Raw genomic sequence first — 19,224 nt, forward strand, 5'->3', positions numbered from 1 at the left:
TGGAGCAGTCGTGGCTAGCGATTGTGATCGTAAAGTCGAATGGTCATAAGTTTCATAGGTTGTAAGTCAATCAATACCTGTATAGGGATCGGTATGAAATTGCCAACAAGATATAGAAAGCTCTAGTGGATTTATCCTCCATCAAAGAAACTGGGAGTGTTTGAGAAGCTCCACAAATCTTTCCATGTTGTGAAGAGGAAGAGATATAGTTCCCTGTGTGAACCCACTAATAATCCTGTAGGGCAGAGATTACTTCATGTATAGATGAGGAAAGGAAGGCTCAGAGGTGTCAAATTCAAAAAGTCTGGAGGCTTTGCTAGAAAAAAAAGATAAAGATTTATTCAAGGGTCTTACAGTTACACAAAAACCTGCAAGTGTTTCAAAGTAAAAAGAAAACAAAATTTCTAATTGCAAAAAGTGCATTCTTGAGAATTGTCAGTCCTGCATTCTTAGCCCTAGGTTTGTTCAGAAAGGGTTATCAGTCAGATGACAGTTAAGCTGTGGATGTCAGGTGATCGAAACATGGGTGCAGAGGTGTCTGGTCAAGTCCTAGTAACGTGTATAACAGATGTCAGGTGGATGTGTACGAGAGTCCTTTAGGGCAGGGGTCCCCAAACTTTTTACACAGGGGGCCAGTTCACTGTCCCTCAGACCGTTGGAGGGCCGGACTATAAAAAAACTATGAACAAATCCCTACGTACACTGCACATATCTTATTTTAAAGTAAGAAAAACAAAACGGTAACAAATACAATATTTAAAATAAAGAACAAGTAAATTTAAATCAACAAACTGGCCAGTATTTCAATGGGAACTATGCTCCTCTCACTGACCACCAATGAAAGAGGTGCCCCTTCCAGAAGTGCAGCGGGGGCCAGATAAATGGCCTCGGGGGGCCGCATGCAGCCCGCGGGCCGTAGTTTGGGGACCCCTGCTTTAAGGGTTAATTAGAGGGTTACTTGGAGGCCTGGATGCATATCCAGGCATTGATTCTGGACTAAAAAGTTAACAGAAGTTTAAGTTTCCAGGCTAGTTAGAAAAAGAATGGAGTCTTTCTTCATGCCTCAACCTTTATAACATTAATACTTTTGCAGCTTGGTTAAAATGACTCAATTTTAAATATTCCCTATCTTCAGCCTTTGCTTGGGAGGTTTAAGTAACTTCCCAGGATCAATATAGAAAAGATCTTAAGAGAACAGAATCTGGGTTCTAAGTGCTTGTGTTCATCCAGTGGCTTGTCACTTGTTCACTGGGGATCTTGGGCAAAGTGCTTCACTTCTGTCGCTGTTTTCTCATTCATAAAATGGGAATAGGACACATTTACCTCATAATGTCAGGGATGAGTGAAATACATTAAGCCCTCACTTAACGTTGGCAATAGGTTCTGTGACTTTAAATGAAACAACATCTAAAGAAACCTGTTTTACAGTAGGCTAAATGATATAAGCAACAAGTTCAGTTCCTACACATCTCATCAACATTATAACAAAACAATGTTATTCAAGATGTTATTTGAGGGCCTGCTATAACTAATAGGAAATGCTCAACACAGCCTGTGCCAAGTAATGAACATGGTACCTGTTAACCCATCACTAGGATAGCTGACCGAGGTGTGCTAACTCCAATGGCAGCGATGGGGCCACCCACCCGAGCTCAGTGGGGATGGGGGAGATAGGCCTAGGCTGCTTTGGAGGTGTAGAGAGAGCAGCTAATAGGGCTGGTAACAGCTGACTCAGCAGTTCTGACCTTGCTCTACCAGGCAGTGCATGCCTGACATGTGTGGGTGTTAATCCCATTAAGTGGTCTCGGGGCCTGACCCTTCAGCTATCCTATGCCCAGGAGTAGGAGTAAATTGGGGACAGGGGAGTGGAGGACCTGGAGGATAGGGAGGTGAGAGGTGAGGCCAGACTCCTGCATCAGGGTTCTGGGTGATGCACTGGCCAAGCTCCTTCCACTCACCTGTCTCTGCACCCGTTCTGGGCTCTCTGGCAGGTAGCCTCCAAGTCTGTAGACAGGGGACGAAGACAAAGGAAGATTGTCTGCCCGGTTCTCACATGCCCATCGGTGACAGCAAATTCATTCTGAGGTAAGTCTTTGTGTGCTGGGAGGGACTACGTGCCCGCTCTCTCCTGGAGGCCCCCCACTCAATGGCAGCCTTTGGGTGGAGGGCACTTTTTATAGAGAGAGGTGTACCTGTCCCAGGGACAGTTTGGGGTGCCTTTTTTTTTTGCTATTGTCTTTGAAGCCTGTCTCTTTCGATATCAAGATCTCTTCAGGGTTTGCTTTTGACCCCTGCCTCCTCTGGCCCACAGAAGCAGGAAAGCATGACAGTGCTGCTGTGACTCTGAAGAAATGGCCTTGAAAAACTAGAGGCTCTGGCCAGTGACTCAGTGGACAGAGCATCAGCTCAGCATGCAGATGTCCCAGGTTCCATACCTGGTCAGGGCACACAGGAGAAATAACCGTCTGCTTCTCCTCCTACCTCTCCCCTTTCTCTTCCTCTTCCCCTCCCACAGCCAGTGGCTTGGTTGGTTCCAGCATGGCCCCAGGTGCTGAGGGACCACCTAAAAAAAAAACCAAAATAAAACAAAAAAACCCTAGAGCAATACTGAAAAACAAGCCAACAAAAGTAACCAGAGCAGTCCAAACACTCTTATTGTTATGTTAAACAGAGAAAAAACCCTCAAAACTGGTTTTGAGGTTTTACTGAAAAAGTGTATTTTATTGACATAATGATTTTTTAAATGAAAAGAGGGGAGATAGTGAGACAGACTCCCATATGTGCCCCAGTTGGGATCCACTCAGCTACCTCCATCTGGAGCTATCCTCAGTGCCTGAAGCCAATGCTTGGACCAACAGAGATGTTCTCAGTGCCTGGGGCCAAAGCTCAATTCGATGCAGCCACTGGCTGCAAGAGGGAAAGGGAGAGAGGAGGGTGCGAGGGAGGGGAGAAGAAGCAGATGGTTGCTTCTCCTGTGTACTCTGACTAGGGATTGAACCCAGAACTCTGCACACTGGCCTGACACTCTATCCACTGAACCAACTGATGAAGGCCAACATAATGATTTTTAAATTTATTTATTTTTGTTTATGTCTCATCATAAAAATATTTAGGATACTTTTACATTTTATTTCTGAACTAAAGAAGATTATTGTTGTCATTTTGTCTTGTTTTTTGAGTTCTGAGTCTAAATATTTTCTAACATGGGCAATTCCTATCTACCATCCTGAAGATCTGCCACCTTTCTTGATATGGACTAGCTTTTGCTGAGGACCTGCATTCTGGGATTCTCCTATTAGAGACCCTAAGAAAACAGACGGCATTCCATTGTATCATTTCACAATGCTACCCATACCATCATTTTTCTAATTTAAATTTTATAAGAAAAACAGTATTAAATATAATTTTTGGAAAAGTCATAATCACCATAACATGATTAATTTCATGTATACATAATTCTGTGTTTAGCATTCACACACTTATAGCACAGAGAACATGCAACACTCAATCCTGCTTTGTTAATGCCATGAAGTTGTAAATCATTTCCCGTGTCAGTTACCATCATCCCCACTTACAGAGTAGGTTTTGTTTATCCACTGTTTGAGTTTGTCCCAGTATGAGTGAAGGTGCTGCCTGAAATTCTAGAGTAACGCTGTCCAGTAGGGGAGCCACCCACTAAGTGTGGCTACCAAGCATGTACCCATGGCTGGAGAGGTATAGTTAATGTGAAAGATGCCCCAGGTAGCAGGCACTTCTTACAAAATAAAATAATGAGCAACTCTCATCAATATTTTTACATGGATTACATGTTGATATCAATATTTTAAATATATTGGGTTCAATAAACGTTATTAAAACTAATTTTACCTGTTTCATTTTCCCTTGTGTTATGGCTACTAAACATTTAAAATTACCTCAGTGGCTCACATTTTCTGTCCGTTGGATGGTGCAGCCCTGCAGAGCCCAGCTTGGGTACAGGCAGCCGTTGTTGTCTTCTATCTGCCACACACCAGCCAAGGCATAGTGTGGCTTTTTCCTATATTCTGGGGAGGAAACGTTTGGGCAGACTGGCCTCCCAAGGGCCTTCGGGATCTCAATGCTGTCATCTTCATCCCTTGATCATATCTCCAGGAAGTTAGGATGAGGAGGAGGCGCCCTCACGGTGCCCACAGCAGCCACACCAGGCCATGTAGGAAGTAATATGGAGGAAAAGCAGGAGTCTTTCAAATGTCAATAATCACGCCCCAGAGGTTTATTTAAAGAAGTGACTCAGAAGTAAAGTACAGGGAGGCTGTCAGGAGCTTTTATCCATGATAGTAAAAGTGGGCCAGCACCCTCGGTATAAAATGATGCGGTCCATCTGTGAGTTTCACTTCCCTCTAAGTCCCACCCTTGCACCTTCCATCAGGGCTGATATGTGAAATCCTCAAGAAGACTGAAGGGCATGTGTCCAAAGCAGTCTGATCTCTTAACCAATTGTGTGGCCAGCAAGATGTGTACTATTATTATGCCCAATTAACAAGTGAGGAAACTGATGCCAGTGAAGACAAACACCTTGTCAAGGCCTGGGCATACTCCAAGAGTAGACATGTCTTTCACTTCTTAGATTGGAGCTCTGAAGCCTGCTGAAAACCTACAACTGCTACCACGAGGGCAGAAGCATCCAGCTGAGACACCGAGAGGTAACGCCAGTTCTCTTTATGCAGTTACCACGTGTCTACCTCTTGCAGAAGACAGTCCCACTTCATATCTGTTAGTCCATGGTAGTTATTAAGACCATCCCCTTCACTCTCAGAAGCATCACATTTGCATAATGAGTTATAATGTCACCCATTCTCTGAGTTAGGGACCAGGTGACCATCAGCCAGGAACTCTCCTTGTGGTCCCTGTAAGGGGTGTGAGGGTCAGAACATCCCTATGAGAATTCAGAGCAGGTGGAAATCATCCTGTAGGCCTTCTTCCATCTGAGACTGTTGCCCAGGTGAATTGCTAGGACATTGAAGTTTGAGACCTTTGGCACCACCCATCCCATAGCACAAATAAGGGACTCAGCACAGGGCTCTGGCCTGCCCAAGTCCACAGGGCAGTGAGGCTGAAAGGAGAGTCTCTGTGCTGGTCAACAGAATAAACATGAGAGGAAAGGCTTGAAATGGAGGAGAGCTCCCCAAATGATGCTCACAGGGCCAGGCAGGTCCAAATGTGAATTGCAGAGTTGGCATAGGGAGTAGAGGACACGGGAGAGCATGGGTCCCCTCTACAGACCATCACATCAGACCCATTAATGCTGTGCAGGAAGGTTGACTGTGACATACACTCTTTCTAATGTTTCAAAATAAGCTTGATATCTGGAATTTTATGTGGAATTTTCCAAACCTCATGTGGGCTATACAAAACAAGTCTGTAGGCAATACAAAGCCTGAAGCAACAGCTGGACTCCAGGGAATGGCCAGCCGGGCCCAGGCTTGGGGAATTGCTCACGGAACAGCTCAGAGGCCTGGCCTTGCCACCATGTAGAACCTTCAGAACTTTTGTATGGTCTCCCAGGTTGGGACATTGGACCCTACCTTGGTCTAACTGAATTTATTTGTAAAGTCTTCTGGGGAGTCTTATTGTGGTAAGGTTTTATTTGGGTGGTTTCTGAGGTTGAAGTTTGATGATTACTGAACTTTCTCCGGCCCGTCAGTGTCTAATGAGAACCAGTAGCCTCTGAGTTCCCCTCCTGTTGTTGAACATGCGAACAGGCAGTTTTAGCCCTCATCAACCTACAACCACCTCAGCAAGGTGAAGCCACTGCTTACTAATCTCCATCTGCCTTAGCTACCAAACGGCCACATGTCCTGCAGTTCCGAGGCCAGAGAGTGAGCCTGGTGTCTGGGAAGCTGTGGGCAGCTGGGATCATCTTTCAGTGGCACAAGGAAGGGACAATTGAAAATCACCTGCCAGACCACATTGCTCAGCCACCAGATCAGTCAAGCCAAGCCATTGTCGCCTAGTTCAGGAGCCTGGACAGGAGGGTAGCTGCTGGCTCCTCCTGGATCTGATGACCTAGGTGGCACAAATGTCCCACTCCAACTTTCCTCAACCTTCCCACCCTTCATGGGGCTTGGGCCACCCTGATAACTTGTTACCCACCCTGCTCTGCTAAGTGCTTCTTGGCTCATGCTCTTCCTATTGCAGAGTGACCTCTCTAATACCTTCTAATACCTGTCTCACCAGTCCCCCCAACTCAGCTTCTTACTCCTGTATAAGGCTCTGCTCCCTAAATTGAATTAGAGCCAGGTTGGGGCCCAATGCCCCAACCTGGGAGCCCATGTAGAAGATCTGAGGTTCTTGATGGTGGCAAGACCAGGCCTCTGAGCTACTCAGTGTGTGGTTCCCCGAGCCTGGGCCCTGCTGGTCATCCATTATCTCTGGTTTCACTGTCTCTTTTCTTACTTTAGTGAAGCCCCAGAGCTGAGCCAACCTGGTTCTGCAACCACTGGGCCAGGCACAAGGTGGTCCTGAGTGTAAGATTTGGGTGATTAGCCAAGACAACAGGCCTCAGCCGAGCTGGGCTGAATCCTGAACTCCAGGATGATGGGCAGCTTCCCTGTGCTGCTGAATGAGGAGCAGAGCCCACTCAGTCCTTGTGCTGGGGGCACAGGTGGTCTTCCGGACAGGCCCTGTTCCTCTGCTCCGGGCCTCTCTGGGTTGATCTAAGACCATGGTGAATTTTAACATGTGGTCCCCACACCTGGAGATTCAGCATCTCCTGGGAACTTGTTAGAACTACAGTTCTTATCATCTCTCTTTCCTCAGACCTGCCATCTGTGTTTTAACAGGGCCTCCAGGGGATCATGAGGAAGGCCACTTATGAGGTCCACTGGTCTTGGCACTTGGGATTCCCCACAATAATCACCTCTGTAGGAACAACTGTGTGGGGAGCAAGGCTTGGAAGCTCTGAACCTGTGCCCTTTGATTTGTGATGGAACAGTCCACATGGAGAAGTGCGAGACCTCAGAATGGCTAGAGTTGTTCCTGACAGCCCTCAGCGATAAGAAATTAACATACCAGAATGGGGATTTTTATGTTCCCAACCTGAGAAATTCTGTGAGGGTCTGATTTGATCTTCCTGGATCCAGAAAGTACCTTTCAGGAACTTTTTCAGCCTTAACAGCCTGAGGCAGTGTGCACCTTTGGGAGGAGACAGCCACCAAGAAGTTAGGCTGCAAGCATTGGAGGCATGGACCTGATATGCCTATTCCTGGGACACTGAGTCCCACCATAACCACCCACAACCCAGTGTCCAGGCCTCCACAGTGTCTCAGAATGCAGACCTGGGGTTTCCTGGGCCTTGAGGAGCGCCTGGTTCCAGACTCTTGCAGCAGGGCTGCCCCAGGCCAGCCTCTTCTCAGGCACCATAGGCACCAGATACTTGACTTTTATTTTATTTTTTGTAATACAGAGGATCCACCATTTTACAGACAAAGAGACTGATGCTCTCAGAGGTTAAGCCTCTCAAGTGAGGTGACACAGCAGTGAGTGAAGCATGCTGGCCTACCTTCAAGGCCTGAGCACAGAGGCTAACCACACAGCAACACTGTCACCAGCATAAGCAGGACTGCCCATACATGGTGCCCCCTGGGCTGCTGATTGCTCAGCATCAGGTGTGCCCTCACATGATCATGTGTGGCCCTTGAAGAAACCCATCCCTTTTAGCCACTGGGCTTCCCCTAGAGCAATGGTGGCCTCAGTGCTACAGTTTGGGGGCACCCTTCTCCTCCACTCTGTCTTTGGGGTCTCTAGAATGTGGAGAGATGGCGTTTCAGTGGTCAGGGGCCAGGAGCCAGGATTGGGGCACATTTTCCAAACAGCTAGGTGCTAGGAATTCCCCAGTGAACTCAAGGCTGCTAGTTTCCTGTACAGTGAACCTTGCCTTTGGAATAATTATACTTGTATTACAATAAAAATGGGAACAACTGGGAGCAATCTGTACCTTTCAAAGATAGCAAAGTGTTTTAACCAGGCTAGTTGGTGTCTCAAGAGAAAAATGAACAACCTATGGATAGATTCATTCCTAATTGCTCACTATGTGAGCAAGAGGCAGTAAGACCCTCATTCCTCATGTGTCACTCCTCCAAGAGCTGGCCCCCCACCCAACCCTATGCTCAGCTCTAAGTAGTTTCAGTGCTGCCCCTGGTGGCCATAATTCGGAGCACCCAGTCCCCATCCTCAACCCCAAACTCCCTGCTCAGCCTAAGAAAGGTAATGATGGACTTTTGAGAGACCACCTGCCCCTGGGTAAGTGCTTAGCCATGGGCATGTTCCCTGTGAGCCCCCAAATCTTCCCAGCCTATCCCCCACCCCAGGTGGAACATTGTTCCCTTTCCTACTCTCAGTGGGTGGAAGGAGACTGAGACTGCCCTCCCCCTAGCATAAGGACTTTCCCCAAGTCTGTTCTGTTCTTCTGGAGCTTGGGTCACACCAGAAGTTCCTTCCCCCAGCCACTCATTCCTTTTGGGGGGCACTTTTGAATGTGCCATTAATTTCTTTCACATTGAAAAATATTAGCAGAGGCAACCAGAGCCCTGGGGTTTCCTCAACCCTGAATAACCTTTCCAAATACAGCTGTGTGGTTTCTGAATTGGAGGGAATTGGCCAAGTGATCCTAGCTCTCTCCCTCTGATCCTGGGTCACACTGCTTCATAGAGGGGCTGCTCATCCATCCAGCCCCTAGCCAGGCACCTACTCAGTAGGTCAGCCCTCCCTTCCACCTTCTAAGGACATTCTGGCTGAATATTCTCCCATACTATTTGCCAAGAAAGGTCAGGGACCTGCAAGTTTTAACTGACCAGAGACCCAGCAAGTGTGGCAGATGCATGCATTTGTATGCAGTGCCTATAACTCCATCTCCAAGTTGTCTCCCCAACCCCTACAAAGTGTGTGAAGGACAGGTGTTGGTGTTCCCATTGAAAAGACAAGGAAACAGACACTGCTTGTCTGAGCTTTTTATTTAAAATATATGGTTTACCACTGTGAACAATGCTGCGATGAACAAGCCATAAGAATGATGACTGACATAGGATCACTTACAACATGGATGGACCTTGATAACATTATACTGAGTGAAATAAGTAAATCAGAAAAAAACTAAGAACTGTATGATTCCATACATAGGTGGGACACAAAATTGAGACTCATGGACATGGATAAGAGTGCAGTGGTTACCAGGGGGAAGGGAAAGGAGGTGAGGGAAGGGGTGGGGGGAGGGGAGGGGCATAAAGAAAACCAAATAAAAGGTGAGGGAGGATGATTTGACTTTGGTGATGGGTATACAACATAATCGACAGTCCAAGTGATGTGGAGAGATGTTTTCTCTAAATCTATGTATTCCAGTTGACCAATGCCACCCTGTTAAATTTAATTGTTATACAAATAAATTAATGTTAAAAAATGTATGGTTTACACTCTGCCTCCCCACAAAACACGGAAAAGAAGATAAATAACATTTTAAAAGTCCAAAGCAATTTAAAAATAGCTTTAATAAAAAGAAAGAAAGAAAATAAGGTTTGATAGTCCACAGAGCCAGGAAGTGAAGCAAGCTGAAACAGGCATGAGCATGGCTGCAGCCAGCTCTGTCCTCTCCTCTGTGCCGTTCACCCTGACCAGGCTCAGCCAGCTCTGCCCAGCCCAAGGGAACAGGGTGACAGGTTCTTAGGCCTGATTCTTTTGATTTCTCCGATGCCTCACCTGTCTCTTTGAGGAAATCCTCCCCCTTCTAACCTCCTTGCTTGCGAGCTGCCTCATGGAAATGGGGTTTTGTCCATCTCTGAGGGACCCAGGACTGGCCCAGGCTGACCTAGGCCTTAGGGTACGTGGAGTGAGGCCTTGATCCTGGACTTGCCTGAAAAGAGGGCAGCTAGACAACACCCTGCACTTCACCCCCCCACAGTTGAGGCAGGTAGGGGTAGGGATGGGTGGGGACAGGAACACCTGGTCTAGTCTTTGGGCACCCTGTAGGCTGAGCTGGTGCAGGCTGTGTCTTGGCCCTCAGCCTGGGCAAAACTCTTCTAGTAACACAGTGAGACTTGTAAGCTGGAGCCATTGAGGTACCACCAATGCTGCAGTGACAGGTCCCCCTGAAGTACAGTGAGGGCATTTACTGAGAACCCATGTTTTCTCTTGGGCCCAGGACCTTGCTCTGAAACCACTGGGAGCTGAGCTCTTGCATCTCCTCAGCCCCAACCTCATTTCCCCACATAGGCAGTAGCTACTTCATGTAAGGGCTCATAACATGTCCCATGGTGTGTGTGAGTGTTCTATCCCATGTGTTCATCAGAGCAGCCTCGGAGGTGGGTCCCATTAATTATCCCCTTTTTACCCACGAGGAAACTGAGGAACAGATATATTAAATAACTTACCCAAGGTGACCAGTCAATAAGGAGCAATGTAGATAGGATCAGTAACACAACATCATGTGAGATAGGCTGTCCTCACTGTTCAAGGTAGGGTCTCACTCTAAAGTGACATAGCAGGCATCCCCTGCAGAAGCTCATGTCTCTTCCAGAGACCTGGCATGGCAGTGCCCAACTCAGAGGAAGGAGAGTGGAGAGATGACACAGGTCAGCTTGCTCTGTGCAGAAGCCTTTATTGGGGTGGGTTCAGAGTTCATGGATCACTGGGAGGTGCAAATAGAGAGTTCTGAGAACGGTGCTGGTGCGGGAACTTGGTGGGGAGGATGCAACCTGGGTTGGTTGCCGAGAAGCTCAGGAGCCCGGAAGCCGATCCCTTAACAGTCTCACTAGACAGTGCCTTGGTGCCTTAGCATCACAGAACTTCCCTTGGGGGACCCCTGGGCCTTTCTGCTGTCCACCTCTCTGTGAGGACCCCAGGTGTCAACAGAGGGACCAATCCTTCTTGGCAGGTCCCTCCATTTTGGCTGCTTTTCCTGGGACTGTCCAAAGAGCCAGCCCAGGGGGTCAGTGGTGCTGGCTCCAGGCAGCAGGGGCTGCTGGCTGTCTTGTAGGGACCCAGTGGAGCAGCTCTTTCTGCAGGCCTGTGCTGGCCAGTGGGGTCTGCTGAGTAGGGCCCTAATGGCTGCCTCATTCAGCACTGAGGTGGGCTGTGCTAGCTGACCGATAGACCTCATGTAGTCATCCTGGATGGGGGATGCAACATCTCCTCCCAGCTCTCCTGGATTATGGGCAGACGGACCACAGAAAGCAGAAGCTGGGACCTCATGGCTGCCAACAGGGAAGCAGCAACCTGTTGGTTAGCAGAGAACTAGAGGTGAGGATCTGCAATGCCACTGCTCCTGTTCCCCCACCCCAGCCAAAGCTGCCAGTGGGAGCCATGTGCCTGATTAGCTTGAGTTCTACAGATCCAAGACTAGTCTCAAACGCCTTGGCCCCTCCTTTCTGCTAACATTACAAGCCCATGTACTTAAGACTCTATCATCACTGTTGTTTAAGTACCTGTGCAAATAAGAGAACCCAGCCTGATGGACTGGACTCAGAGGAAACTTAGATTTAAAACCAGGCTCAGTCACTTCCTGACTTGGGGACCTTTGGCATTGTCACCTCTCCAAGCTTCTATTCATGCATAAAATGGAGTTTAAATACCTGCTTCACAAGGATGTTGTGAGAAACACATGACTGACACCTCAGGAGAAGCCCCTTTGTGCTATAAAGCCCTCCACCACTCCACCGCACCCTTGGCTGAACCCATGTCTCTCTGCACCAAGGCTGTGCAAGCCCCAGGCTGTGGACTGCCTTGCCCTGCAAGATACACAAGGCCTTGAGGGTAGTTGTCAAACCAGAGGGTAGTTGCTCTTTTACCTGTAGCTGAGGAGGCCTGGGATAGCCGGGATGCTAGATGAGCAAGGACAGTCTACAGAAAGCTCCCAGGAAGCATGGGGCAGAGGGATGGGAGTCCCTCTTCAGGGCCCTGTGTTCAGTGTCAGGTTGTTGGAAGGAGGACATGTGCCACGGCCTCTGTCCCATGAGCCTCTTCCTGTCCAGAGTAGAACCCTCCCTGAACTGTCCACAAACCTTGAGGGAAGTTGCTTTTATACTTTCTACTAACCATCAATTACTGTCAAAAAGGCCAAAAATAGCGTCCTGGAAGGCTCCCAGAGGAACAGCTTGGCAGATGGGGTTTAGCCCAGCTGCCAGGTTGGATGAGTGTTTGCGCCTGTGGGAGGCACTGGAAATGCTTACTCTGTGAGGCAGGGGAGGGGTGGACACAATCCTGGTTACCTCAGGCCCAGGCTGCTGGGAGAGGCAGTGGGGTCTTCACTGGGCTTCCACAGGCAGCTCCTGGGTCTCCTACCACCACCTAGGAGTGTTGCCCACTGTACTGTACCAGCCAGCACCCTGCAACCTCAAGACACTCTAGCCGAGGGCTAGTTCTGGCCTACATCTATGGAGACCTTGCTGGACACACTACAGCTTAGCCTGGAGTCAGCGGAGTCCAGACTACTTAAACCTGCTCCAAGGTGGGACATGCCCACCCTGGTCAGGGACCCAGGGCAATGTGCAGGGTTCTGATTTTGCTAATTCCCAGATGTAATGCTTTCCACTGAGAACTTGTTGGTTTCCTTGTTCCCAAGTATCTCATGAGTGCTTCCTGTACCAGTAACTGCTCTAGGCACAGAGAGCATAGCAGTGGGAAAGTAACTGCATTCTAGAGCTTTCTAGTGAGGGAGACAAGTAAGTGCTCAGTGACAAGGTATTGAGAATAGCTACAAAGAGAGTATAGTTTCCTCTGTGGCACAGAAATCAGGAGTGCCTTTCCCAAGAGGGTACAGTGAGTAGGGATCTGAACAGATGGAGGCTGTGTGATCCCAGTGGGAGGGACAACATATGCAAAGCCCCTGTGAAAGGAGTGTGCTGGCTTGCCCAGGGGACAGCAAGGGACCCACATGACTGGTCCATGTGAGAGGAAGGCATTGGACTTTGCTGTGGATGTTGCTCTTCCCTTTGAGGGGGTGGGAGGACACTGCAGAGTTTGAACAAGAGTGCAACAGTTCTGGCTTCTGCTTCGGAGGATTTACTTAGCCGCTGTGCATGGACTAATGGGTCAGCTAACAGGGATATTCGGAATATGTGCATGTGAGCGATATGGGCTGGGCATGTCTCAGGGAGTGAGAAAAGCAAGACTGATCCTCAGAAAATAAGCCAGCTTGGAAATCTGGGGGGAAGGTTCAGCCCACTAATGGGAACAGTGTGGGGGGTAAGGCTGTGACACACCTCCAAGAAACACCACCTCTGCTCTGTTGCACATGGAATTTAGCACCTTTGGCATCATCCCAGTAAGACCTGGTGACCATGACACAGGCATAGCTGAGGGTAGAGAGAGGCCCTGTATCACCCTAAAGTTGGCACAGCCTTGCTTCACTAGACCATGTTTTCTTGCCACTGTGTGGACATGCCTATCAGATAGCAGCTGGGTTCCAGTGGGACAGCTGACTCACCACTCTGTCCCTAACCCTAACCCCTGGCCAGGTGTAGGCCAAGTAGTAGAAGGACACACCTTAGGCTTCATCTGGTTGGGACTGTGGCCTTGCACCTTGGAGCATGTATAAGTTCATGGGTTTTTCCCCAGGTGAGGACCCCAAGGAAAAGCGGGTGTGTTTGGGGGCTTGAGTGTTCAGGAAGCCCCATGTCTAAAGGGCTGGGTCCTGAAGGGGCTCAGGGAGGGTGGGCAGTGATGCCTGGACGTGTCTGTTCTGGGGAAAGAGGCTGGCCTGTATAGTTCCCCACAGGAAGAAGGGACTCTGATCATTGAGGGGTTCCTCAACATCACCTGAGGGCTGAGGCGGCCCATCTAGCTCCAGATCCATGAAGACAGGGAGCCGGCGTGTTTCTTCCCAGCCTCCCGGATGCTGGGGAAACCCCGCTGACACCCGTGAGTGCTGGGCTGGGTTGGGGGGAGCCAAGTGGCCTCCTTGACACCTGTTCATTCTGAGCTTATTATATGGAGTGTTGGTTGGGGGCGCAGTCGTCAGCCTCAGGACAAAAGATCATTCCTATATGGGGCACAATCAAGGGAGCATAGCCCTTACCCATCACCACAAGACTATCCTAGCCCATGGCCTCACCTGCTGACCTGCAGCTTACTGCAGGGTGGGCTTTCTAGATGGCTGCCAAGTCACTTCTCTCCTAGAGAATGTTCTGAGTTTCTGTCATCTTCAGTTGTGTTTCTCAAACATTCACATGAACCACCTTGTCTGCAAGGAGGTAGGGACAGGGCTGTGGATAGAAGGTCCCTCTGCAAGACAGACATTTCCCAGCATTTCTTGTTCATCATAAAAATGTCCCAGATTTAGCCTCCTGTTGCTCAGCTTTTATTTTAATGTCAAACTTTATTTTCATAAATTTATCAAAATTTAATATTATTTTCCCCTTCAAATATTTAAATAAAGTTGTTGCTTGGAGGACCCTTTGCATGTTGGCAACATAGACTTAAAGCATAAGTCTACTCAGAGGGGCTTCTCATAAAGGCTGCAGGAGTAACTAGCATCCCACTCCCTGGGCTAAAGCATCACAGAAGCAGTCACAGACAGCAAGGACCTGAGAGCCTTTCAGTGTGGAGTTCAGTCCTCTGTCTGCCCTTCTCTGGCTCCTTCTGCTCTGGGGCTAGTTCCCATCATATCTATTTCTTGTACAGGCCAGAGGCCCCGTGGTTGGTCCCCTGAAGGTTGCCAATGCTCAGCTCATCTCCAGGCCTGAGGGACACCAGAGTCCTCTTGGCACGAGCAAGGGCACACTCAGCCTGGTGCCCAGGTGCACAAACACTGCAGTGTTCATGTGACCATGCATTGTAGCAAAGCAGAGGCCACTTAGGTCTTCAGCACAAAGTCCCTCTTTTTCCAGTGACACTAGCCATACTGTACTTTTCTTTCAGTATTGTCTTTAATAAGTCCTGGTGTGAAATCCCAGCCTCAAGACAGCCTATCCTGGCTTCTCACTTGAGGGCAGAGGCAGCTGGCCTCTTCTCTGGCCTGGGCTACTTTTCTCTATCAGCATTATGATATCTTTTCAGAAAGGAGGCCCTTCTTCAGGATGGCAGGCTCACTGCCCAGAAGCCAAGCATTCAGCCCACCAAACACAGAATTGAGAGTTCCACAGACAGTTCAGGTAAACAAAGCTGTGAGCTGCCGGGAACCCTGTCTCACTCATCCTGGGTGGGGAAGAGGGGCTAGGCTCAGAGCCACAGTCTCTGAAGAACAGCATGTGGGGCAGTGAAGAGTGGTTTTACTGGTCTTAAGGACAATACCTGGAGACTGGCATTCTCACTGACTCCTCATTTATAGAAAAGGAGGCAAGGCTTCCAGATGTGACTTAGTGACCTACATCCCCTGCACTACACTGTGCTACAGAAAGAGAGAAAAGATAGCACAGGGTGTGGAACTTCCTGTGCAGACCTCCAGGGCCCCTTCCTCAGGCTTCAGGCCTCATAACTGCTGGTCTTTGTGCCTTCCCCTCACACTCAGTGAGGGGCCTATTCAGAGGACAGGGCTGAGCTGCCAGAGACTGGCCCTGGGTGCCTGGGAACGGAGGCCCACAGGCTTATGGCAATGTGATATGGCAATGTTGTAAGGTACCAAAAAGCTGAAAATTGATATTGATATTCTGGGAGGAAAGGTCAGGCTTTCCTATCAGGCTTTTCTGTCCCGTCCCTCCTTTAGGGAGGGGAGGGAGAGGAATGTAGAAGTTTCTGGCTTGCAAGAACAATAGGTCATTCAGTTTTAAATCTAAAATAAAAGTTAACCTAGAAACTTCTTCTTTTTCAATAGGAGGCAGAATTTACATACCACCTTGCATTGATTGTAGTTCCTTTCCCTTCCTGGAATCTTGAGGGTAAAATGCCTCTAGGCTAGTGAGGGAAGTTGAACCCTGAAAGATTTGTAAACATCTTTGATTGTGTTTCCTTAAGTCTTAATGTTTCTGTGTATCCCCTAAAAAAATGTTGTCAGCTTATGCCATGATGTGAACTCGATGAAATGAGGTACAGTGCCTTTCAGAATCTGGGGTGCAGTACTTTATAACATATGGGGGCTCATCCAGGATCCAGTGTTTCACATCACTGGATTGAGACACCTCGAATCAGCTGGACTCTCCGCTGAGCAACCTGGCCCCGCTTGAATCTCATGGAGAGGCGCGCCACCTGAGACTTTTCAAGGCTCCCAGTCTTCCTGTGGGGTCCGGACCATTCTTTGGTAGATGCCTTCTGGTTCCCAAATTTGACAATTTGGATAATTTGACAATTTGGATAATTTGACAGAGAAATAGAGGAAGTAGGTAAAGCTACTCTTTTTGCTTTACTGAATTTTCTGGCTTCCCTTTGAACTCTTGCTTTCACTTTTATGTTTGTAACTAATATGTAATCTGTGTCCCACTAGAATGTAGGTAGAGTGGATTTGGGGGCTTTGCTGAATAGTGACTATAGGGATGTGGAACCCTGGTGGAAGTAGGTAGGGCTTTCCAAACTGCTTTGCCAGTTGTTACTAGTCTATTGTTTTTATGTTTTGAACTGGATCTGTCACAAAACAGACCAGACGTGGTTGTAAGTTTGCTCAGGCTCTCCAAGACTGAGATGTCAGTGAGGAGTTTTAGTGGTCCTGCTTTGGGTTTTGCTAGGAGAGGGACTTCTGGTTATACTCTGGAAGGATGACTAGAGGTATTGGGTCCTGCTTCAGGCTCTCAGGGATATCTGTTTCTCTATGAGAGGTACTAGTGGAGACTTCATCCTGCCCAGGACTTCCAGAGGTAACTAGATGAGGCTCTCAGTAAAATGCCAGAAGTAGGGATGATGCTTCTATCTCTAGGAAGGCCTATGGAGGTTAAGTTCATCCAGGATTAGTCAGTCTTGCATTGCACTGAATCAGTGGAGGCTGAGCTAACCTGGATTGATTAACCTCGACCCAAGACTTCCAAGAGATGTCTCTGTGTTTGTCAAGATCTCAGTCTTTAATTTAATGTTTCTGTCTCTAAAACCCCTGGATAAGAAATCCTGGTGCCATGACCTGCATGCACCTGAGAGGCCACAAGGGGAGCTCTTCTCTCATCTATGAGACTTTGTCTTTGTTTATCAAATTATCTGGTATTATTTCATTGAAACAGGCGCACTTTGTGTATGAGTCCTTTGTTTAATGTCTAAATGTGTCTGTTTGAGCCTTTTGTGTCAAGCTTCTGACTAAAAGCTATGTTAAGTGACTTTCTTTGTTCTCAAATCTACCTTCAGGGAGCTCTGACTTCTCCCCTGAAGGAAATCATTCCCTTCGGTTGGTGTAAAGCCAGAAGGCATGGTCAGGGCCACTATCACAGCAGCCACCTGGCCCATGTAGGTTCGCATTGGATTCGGACAGTCGGTAAAGAAACAACGGAGCCAAAAACTGGTGGGCCATAGTCTTTAATTCTAGCTTGCACCCGGCGAGCAAGTAAAAACACACACTGGGCTCCAAAACCCACTCACATTCAGTGCTCACAAAGCCACTGACTTATCCGAGTTTCCTAGAATCAAAGGTTTCTAGCTCACCAGCCTTATTCTCCTCAGTTCCCCATCTCCTTCCTTCTCCAGCGTCAAACTGCACAAACTGGCCTCTCACTCAATACTCTGCCATCTTGGCTGCTTCTCCTGGCCACATGGCCTCTTTCTGCTCTCTGCTCTGCTCTCTCCTCTAATGATAATCTCAGGAACCAAGAGCGCAAGCTCCCGCTCCATCCCCATTTTATAGTGTAGAAATCCAAACCCTTAACCCAATATACAAAATAGGGAAGTCTCTAATACAAAGTCACTTCTCTGAGGCATGATTGGATTGTACCACCCCACATCAAAACGGGTGGGAAAGGCTTAATCCCAAAACCAAGCACCAGGCTACAAGGATTCTACCTGCCCACAGAGACACACATTAATATCACCTTGGCGATGACCTCCTCGTGGGCAGCGCCGTCTTTAACAAAGTGAGCATAATATATTTTATCTGCCCAACAGTTGGCTTCTTCCCCTTGTCTTGTGTAATAATTAATATCTCTGTAGTCAAACACCCTCTCATTCTGGGTGCTAGTTAACTATCCATCTTATATTTTTGTTTTATTGGTGCACTATTTCTTAGATTCTCCTGAAACAAGTTTCAGCTTTGTAATAAGTAATAGCAACTGGGAATTCTAATCCCTGGATAATAAGGACAGTCTGGAATATAGTAATTGGGAACCCAGGTTGTCCCGATCAGTTTCCATACATTGATTGGTGGCTAAATTTAATAATGAATCCACCACAGTGGCTTAAAAGTTTGCTCAATAGAGAAAGGGCTGGCAAGCAAGAGATTTAAATGAAAGAAAAGCGGAGCTCACAAATTGAAAGTGTTTCTTCAAACTCTGGAGCAAAAGGACTAGCAAGTAAGCAGTTTGAGTGAGAGAAAAACTGGATGGTGATGCACGGTGCACAAAACGAGGGGTGGGGCCAAGTACACATGGTTCTGCCCCCCTCCGTTGTCATTTCCCGGTCTCTGCCAGTGCTGCACCCCACTGGCAGGCAAACAGTAAACAGCCCAATATCTGGAGGCTCGTGGTTAGGTTAGGATTCAGCCTGCTGTGTGTAGAGCAACAGAAAAGAACAATGAAGTAAGGATAAAATAACTAAAATGTAGAATAGAAATTAGTTTCAAATGTTCACCAGTGAATCAAAAGAGGTTTTGCCCATTTAGAAATTACAGAATAGGGATAGTATTAAAAATTGAAACCTTGCTTTAGAAAAATTGTAAAGGAAAGGAATTTAGAAATTAACAAACCATAGGTGTGGACCATGCTAGTTAACTGGCAGTTTCTTAAATTAAATTGCAACTCCAGAAGGAGTAATAAAATCATAAATAATAAAATTATAGGGAATAAAATTAAAAATAAGCTCTCCGTGTGGTCGGGATGATGGCTTGTTGCCCCCACTGGTGTAAAAATGAGGAAAAGTTCCAAACTCTCCCGCAGGCAGAGAGGGTATTGGAGTCTCTCCAAGTCTTTCAGTTACATAGAAGTCATGAAGTTCATAAGGAAGACCCACAGCATTAACCAAAAGGAAAGCCTGATAGGAAAGGCTGACCTTTCCTCCCAAAATACCAATTTTCAGCTTTTTGGTACTTTACAACATCCCCACTGGTTCTATTTCCTAAGTCAAATCCTTGACTTAATTTACTGAGGAGTATAAGGCTGTTGTCTAGGGATATTAACTTATAACATGTAACAGATATTT

The 19,224-nt window shown here is 47.6% G+C and overlaps 1 protein-coding gene and 2 long non-coding RNA genes across 3 annotated transcripts; 1 reads left to right on the forward strand and 2 right to left on the reverse strand.

The window, feature by feature from the left end:
• Positions 1 to 251: 251 nt before the first annotated feature.
• On the reverse strand, positions 252 to 4,043 carry LOC136381270 (uncharacterized). The gene is made up of 3 exons (XR_010747037.1): positions 3,915 to 4,043; positions 1,959 to 2,004; positions 252 to 316 (listed from the first exon to the last, which is right to left on the reverse strand). It is a non-coding gene; the product is annotated as an uncharacterized lncRNA (long non-coding RNA).
• LOC136381269 (uncharacterized) lies at positions 1,965 to 6,999 on the forward strand. Its single transcript, XR_010747036.1, has 3 exons — positions 1,965 to 2,085; positions 4,607 to 4,682; positions 6,822 to 6,999. It is a non-coding gene; the product is annotated as an uncharacterized lncRNA (long non-coding RNA).
• A 3,746-nt stretch (positions 7,000 to 10,745) lies between these two features.
• On the reverse strand, positions 10,746 to 11,220 carry DEPP1 (DEPP autophagy regulator 1). The gene is given in 3 exon segments (XM_066350241.1): positions 10,746 to 10,834; positions 10,837 to 11,151; positions 11,154 to 11,220. Coding segments are annotated over 3 exon segments (471 nt in total).
• Between the last annotated feature and the right edge of the window lie 8,004 nt (positions 11,221 to 19,224).

Source organism: Saccopteryx leptura, chromosome 9 (assembly GCF_036850995.1).
Source record: "Saccopteryx leptura isolate mSacLep1 chromosome 9, mSacLep1_pri_phased_curated, whole genome shotgun sequence".
In the NCBI taxonomy this organism is placed as follows: domain Eukaryota; kingdom Metazoa; phylum Chordata; class Mammalia; order Chiroptera; family Emballonuridae; genus Saccopteryx; species Saccopteryx leptura.